Source organism: Poecilia formosa, unplaced genomic scaffold (genome assembly GCF_000485575.1).
Source record: "Poecilia formosa unplaced genomic scaffold, Poecilia_formosa-5.1.2 Scaffold855, whole genome shotgun sequence".
Classification (NCBI taxonomy): Eukaryota; Metazoa; Chordata; class Actinopteri; order Cyprinodontiformes; family Poeciliidae; genus Poecilia; species Poecilia formosa.
In genome coordinates, this window is record NW_006800794.1 from 10,734 (window position 1) to 17,821 (window position 7,088).

At 37.1% G+C, this 7,088-nt stretch overlaps 1 protein-coding gene across 1 annotated transcript in view; it reads right to left on the reverse strand.

The window, feature by feature from the left end:
* Positions 1-250: 250 nt before the first annotated feature.
* LOC103131850 (E3 ubiquitin-protein ligase HECW1) overlaps positions 251-7,088 on the reverse strand; it is a 49,205-nt gene continuing 42,367 nt past the window's right edge. The window contains exons 21-24 of the mRNA XM_016666934.1: positions 6,389-6,535; positions 5,086-5,200; positions 3,632-3,830; positions 251-2,884 (exon numbers count right to left, since the gene is read on the reverse strand). Of these exons, the coding sequence (XP_016522420.1) occupies positions 2,773-2,884; positions 3,632-3,830; positions 5,086-5,200; positions 6,389-6,535 (573 nt within the window). The 3' untranslated portion in view covers positions 251-2,772. The remainder of the gene's footprint in view (positions 2,885-3,631; positions 3,831-5,085; positions 5,201-6,388; positions 6,536-7,088) is intronic.

Consider the following 7,088-nt stretch of genomic DNA (forward strand, 5'->3'; position numbering starts at 1 on the left):
CAAAATTATGTCATAGATGAAAATGGGGTGTCACTCCAATTTCATGTGTGTGAAAAGGGAGAAAAGCAAACCATTCTGACAATATAGTGTATTTAAACAGAAAACAAAATCAACCAAACAATGAAATTCAACTAATCAAAAACAATGAAAATAACAAAGAAATGTAAACTTCTGTGGCAAGAAAAATCTCAGCAATGAAAATGACAGATATTTGCAATTTGAACAGTTTTTCTTGCAGGTCTTCTTTTTCTACTACATATAAAATATGCAACAATGATTGTAGAATGGTAAGTTTACTACCTCTTCATTTCAAAGACTCCTGATGTCTTTAGGTTTGTTAAAGCATCAAAATGATATTAATCAGACATGATGTATAAAACAAGCATTCTCTAGAATGCCAAGTCCACATGACTGAGAGGACACAAACAAAAATAAGCATACAAATATCTGAACCAAAAATGATCTAATGCCAGGTTTGAAACCCAGTAACCCCACACACCATGTCTGAGGCAGTAAGTTACTGAGGCACAGTTTCATTACTCAGAGAAACATGGAAGCAAAAACTAGGGGATGAATGCAGGAGTCTGCAGTCAGTCACCATCAGAGACAAGATGACTGTGGTACATGTTGGAGTCATAGTCTCTATTATTGCATATATTACATTGGTTTGTCCTGGAGCTCCAGTACATAGTGATTTAGAAGTGTGTCCATTAATCTTGAGCCTTTGGACATTTGCATGCTGCTTTGCAACAGTTCAAAACACTTGATATGATGATGAGTGACAAGTTGGAGAGCGACGGCAGTCTGAGATAAAGCAGTCATCTGTGGAAGACTAGAACATGACAGTTCCTATTCAAACAGCAGAACCAGAGCAGCTCAAAGCTGCAGGATCCCTCAGCAGGTTGGTGGGTTTCTGAAATCCCCCAATGACATCTTGTGATAGGACCATAAGCAGTCATCGGCAAACTGTGGAGCGCATGCTTATTGGACGATGTGATCCCCCAAGTTTCCATAGAAGGTCTCAGAAGCCCTTTCGTTGGAAATGATGGGTGATTTAATGACATCATGGTCTTTTAAAAGTGATTAGAGGACTGTTGTGGAGGACAACTGTCCTTAATGATGCCATTTTCTCAAAGATGAAGTCTTCTCCAGCTGATATTTCCAGTTACAGTGAACTTAGATATCCAGAATGAAAAGCTGCATGTCCAGATATAGAGCTTCCTGCATGATGCCAGTTCTTTGTAGGATCAGAAGCTAAATAGTTTGTTTTTGTTGATTTTGTAATCATCCACTGAAATGAACTGTAACGGGTGATATAATAAAAGCCTTTTATTGTATGAATGTTTTTTCCTGTTAAAATACACAGCTATGAGGATGTGTGTGTGTGTGAACCAGAAGACACATTTTTGAAAGAATTCAAATTTGAGAGCAGAAAAAAAATAAGATCAGAAATTCTGATAGACAGCATTGAATACTGAGTTTTGTTTTAACTGTGAGGGGAGAATTTTTAGTGAGAACTGTACAATGTATCAGAGAAAATAAGAATTCATTCTCCTAAATGAAAACTGACAAATGAACCTCCACGTAGAAGGATTTGGCCATGATGTCATCCTTCCAGAGATGTTGGAAGGATGACATCATGGAGATTGTTCCAGAGTGTACCAATTTCTTGGTACACTCACAAGACCTAAAACACAAATGTGATTGTTCACTGAGAGCAGAACTAGAGAATCTGAGTGAATGGCTTTAACCTAAAGGTATGTTAGAATATTCCCAGATTTATTTTAGGTTAAATTTTTGTCTATATCTGATTAGCTTTTTAAGATAAATTCATCTTTCCATAGTTTAAATAGCAACAAATCTCTGTTTGGAAAGATCTAAATAAACTCATGGCATTTTAAATGGCTGCATAATTCTAATTACACTGTTGAGTGGATTATTCCTGTTATGTAACAGTACTGAAATAAAATGAACACTGATTCAGGTGTTCTTTTTATATAAAAATCTGAAGCGCTGCGTATATGTTGGTCCAAAATTTATATAATATTGCTAAGGCAGAGTCAAGGTTCAACTTTTCCTTCTCAGATTCTATTTGCCAATTCATTTTCAACAATAAACCGCATGAGGTTTTCTCTTGATCCAAGAACTTAGCTATAATTCATTTAAAATGTTAGAGTTCATCAGTTTGTGTTTAAAGGAGCAATATGTTACTAGCGTGTTCACAATTCTGTAGTTTCTTAAGTTTTTGCTAAGTAAAATCTGATGATCTGAAATGTAGCTATGAACAGCAATCTTTTAGATTAATGGTACATTCAAACACATTGTCAGGCAATGTCAACAATCTTAGATTTGTAGAAGTCTTATTTGAGAACTATTTTGTTGTTTTCCAGTTATATACACTATATCTGCCTGTTTTCCATTTACTATTTGTTACCATGAGCATTTTGGTACTTTGGAAGGCTGATCCACTTTGGTTCATGCAAATAGGAATCTTGGATTCCCTCATTGATTAATGAGTTTTGAAAAGTCAGTGTGGTGTTTCACTACCACTAATAAAACTAGAACTGTCGTTCTATGGCTGCAGTCAGAAACCTCTTTCTAGTGAACTGATAGATGAACACAGAGAACCCAACAGTGATGTACAAAGAGCCAGGCCAATTCACCAAATGTCTGTTACACTTTACAAATCTTTATGAGACTGGGAGCTAACATGGGCTGCTCTCCTTTCAGCTTCCAGGCCCAGTCAGAGTGAAAGCATTTGATTCCTATGGGTCACTCCAGGCCAAAAGTGCTGGTTTCCTCCACAGCGATGAGCAGCTTCTCATACAGAGTGGTGTATGAGGGGTATGGAGGAAGGTCAAGGCGGTTAAAGCAGGTGTGAGCCCTGAGAGAGAAAGTGAAATACACACAGTGACTGGTGTTGGTGACAGCTAGGAATGAGGTATTTTATTCATTCAGAAGAACGTACATGATGCTTCACCGTTCTCAAAATCACACCCCTAAGATTTCAGAAAACAAACTGATCAAATAGCTCAGAGTGAAACCAAATGACCGCTTTGGGTTTTTCTCTTGCTGATGCTCTATTCTTCAGTTCCCAATGGGGACAATTAAAGTGATCAGAAGTCAGCAAGTCTCTCTAAATGAGAGGATTTTTTCATCCTGCAAGCAGCAGTGCTTCAGCTGAACCAAACACCAGTCCAGCTCAGACATAATACTGCTCAAAAAAATAAAGGGAACACTCAAATAACACATCCTAGATCTGAATGAATGAAATATTCTCATTGAATACTTTGTTCTGTACAAAGTTGAATGTGCTGACAACAAAATCACACAAAAATCATCAATGGAAATCAAATTTATTAACCAATGGAGGCTTGGATTTGGAGCCACACACAAAATTAAAGTGAAATGTTCCCCTTATTTTTTTGAGCAGTATATTTAGGTAAAGCTGCGGTGCCTAGCTTTTATAAAAGATATGTTCTTTAAACAAAATATTTTAAAGATTAATTAAAACCCAAACCAACTCTTTTTTTTTGCAGACAAACTAAGTTAGTTCCAATGGATGCTGTCTTCATAGTTCTGTGCAAATTTGGATGTTTTGGTGTAACTTTTTTTTTTAACGTTGACATACCTGGGTAGTGATGTGACTTTGCCCCACTTTTCAATGCAGAAACGTCGGAGGCCGTTAGATCCTCTTAGAGATGCAAAGCCTTCGTATGGCACACTGGACGTCCCTGTGACGAACTGCAGCAGGCGGAGACGCTGCTCATTGGTAAATTTCTCCACCGCTGCCCAGAACCATCGCATCACAATGTGGCCGTCATGGTAACCTGGTTGAAGGGACAGGACACTAATTGTTAATACAGGGACATGCTGTAACTCCTGGGGATTCAATTCTCCTTCTCAAACTATCAGAGTTATTCCACCTTAACTCTACTCTGCTATTGAAAACAATAAAGTATGATTTAAACTGATGGATAATAATACCACTTTCAAATAAAGGAAGGTATAGAGAAGGTAATTTTTTTTAACCAAAATTCAATGATTAATTCAAAATTATCCCTTGTTTTGAATATTTCATTAAAACATATTCTACAGTTCTGAGCAGCATCTCAATGCTGGTGAGTTAAGAAATACACCCAATAGTGGACACACCAGCAGAGAAGAAAGGAAAAGGAAATAACATCAGGAAACATGCTCTAAGTTATCCTGTTTCTATTTGTATCCTATTCTTATTTTGTTTTCTTCCACTTTTACCAAAGATATCTTTGGTAAAAGATATCTTTTAATACTGTCCCTTTAATCTGTGATTCCAGATTAAAGGGACAGTATTATATAGTTTCTATGCACATAGTACAATTTTACAGCACAAACAAGTAACTATATTAAAATTAGCCTCTGTCCCTTTAAGGAGCTCCTGGTCTTTCCAACATGTTGCCTTCAGCACGTCATCACAGCTTTATGAGAGCAAGCGTTTAGGCACCCCAGAATGGTTGCTGTGGCAGATTCAAGGATTTCTTAAACATGCATGAAAAAAATCAAAGCAACAATTTAGGTAGGTTTAATAAGGGAACAACATAACTTGATGTAAAGCTCTCAAAACATAAAACCCCTGTTTCACTAAAACAACAAAAATAAAAATAAAAAATTCATCAGAATGTACAAAAAACATTAACATGTTTTAAAACCGATCATTTTTTGTGATGCTGCTCAGCACCGTCCCATCTTTGACCTCTGTGGTTCTGTTACAGTTGAACATTTTATTTTTCATACCACTCTGTTGTTCTTGTTTAATTTTATTGTTTTACTTTGTTTACTTTGTTATTTTGTAAATAAGTTCCAGTTTTATTGTTTGTTCATACTGATGGTCTTACATGCAATAACCGGTGAAAAAAAGAGGATGCTGCAAGACCCCAAATTCATTTACATATACATCCCCCAACATTGACAACAGGGTTCTTACTTTTTACCACAAAAAACAAAGCAAACCAATGAGTGTGTCTAGGCCTAAATGTCAAGTATGTGACTTGAGTTGCACATATCCTGTCTGGAATCTGGAAGTGAAACTGAACAGATGACACAGACCTCCTCTGTACTCTGTGTTGCTCCTCCAGTCACTGAGATCGATCTCCACAGTCCCAGCAATGACCAGCTCCAGCTCCCGCGCATCAAATACCGACACCAGCCTGGAGTCCACCACCTGAGCAGGAGCACAGCGGAGATAGTCTGGGCTGGAAGCTGAGCAATTCAGGATCAATTTGTCACTTTCCTGATCAAAGTTTAGCTGTGAATAATAACCCTTTTGAAATTTTCTTTAGTTTTTTTTTAACAACTTTAATGTAATACAGTGAAATATATGCTCACTCTCACACAGATGACAAATAACTTCCCTAAAAGTTAGTTATTTTGAAATCCAAATCATGTGCACAGACCAACTTTGTTTTTCCAGAAGAAAACAAACGACTTGATCAATCTTTTATCAATATTTAAAAGCTTAAATGGAGTCCCTAACTCTTTCAGAATTTTAACTCAATTATATTTCTGTTACCATCTGTAGGCGTTTGAACTTGAAGCTTCACTTGTGAATCTTTTTTGATCATTTCAGTGTTGTTCAGTTACTTAGATCTCCTCATTTTAGTTTATTCCTTTGTGCTTAGGATTGTTTTTCTTATATTAGTTCCCTTTTGTCTTTGCTTGGTTTATTTATTTCTTCCATTAGCCTGCTAGTTGTTTCGCTTTTGCAGCTGTTATCTATCACCTCATTCGCCGTTGCCTGGCCTCTCCTTCAGCTGTTCTCATTTGTCTCTGATTAGATTCTCTGGTTCCTTTGTCACTCCCTCCACACTTAAAAACTGATTAAGCTCCCAGTTTTTAAGTTCTACTGACCTGATTTTAATACATAGCGATTATGTGTAAACTTTAGAAATGAGACATTTATCTCCAACCCTAGTTCCCCACAGAACCTTAATGCTGTAGTCCTCAGCAAAAATTCATCAAGTTGAAACCAAATACTTAAATATACTGTATTAAAATATACAACACATTTAAATAGATCTTTTGTTAATTGAAGAGAAAAAACATCCCAACGTTGTCAGAAAGACCAGTCAGAGAGGAAGAAGCAAATCAAAATCAGGGCTCTCCTCGATATGCCTAAAATAATTTTTATCTCAGTGTCTATATATTTTTGGATTTGAAGACAGACAAAAAAAATGATTTTTTTCAATATTATGACATTTAGCAAATAGAAGTAGTATCGTGACATCCTGACAGTAGCAATTTAGTCTAGTTTAATGTCTACAGTTAGGAAAACAATGTTATGGATTGTGTGTTTTTACAGTGTGTCCCTTTGGTTTTGAGTTGTGGTATTTTGGTGAGGACTTATGCTCACTTCATAGAAGCCTCTGACCAGTGCCTCCGTCTGCTGCACCACCCCTCTCTCCACTCTCCACTTCGCCATTCGCTCGATGTAATCCTTCTTGTTCTTCTCCGTCACTTGGAGGTGGGAGCCACCTGACTTCAGCTCCCGCTCTGTCACCTAGCAACACAGCCACAATGTTTCCAAAGGCGAGTTTAGGAAACTGATTTAAACCAGATTTAATACCAAAGTGGAAACAATATTTACCCCTCCAGCAGATCCATCTCTTTTTAGGCACTTTTGCATTGGAGAGCTCATTCTAACACAGCGGTTCTTAATCTTTTTTGAGGTACCGAACCCACCAGTTTCATATTCACTTTCACTGAACCCTTCTGTAGTGATAAATAAAATATGACCCCCCACCCCCCTCCAAGACATAGGGGTGCCCCAACCAGAGTCTAGTTGGGTCACCCCATGATCGCTAAGTCTTCTTAAAAGGTAGAGTCTCTGAGAACAGTTCTTCAAAATATAGTCAGTGTTTTCAGCAAAGTTGAGCTGACTGTCCAGGAACGACCCAAATTTGCCACAGTTTCAACAGGTTGGCCATCGAGAGAAACTGGAACCACTTTAAGGTCTTGTTTATGTAACAAGGATAATTTTTCCATTAATTTTTCCATTTGTTAGATTTAGTTTTATTTATTTTATTATAATTTTTAATTAAACATAAAAATCC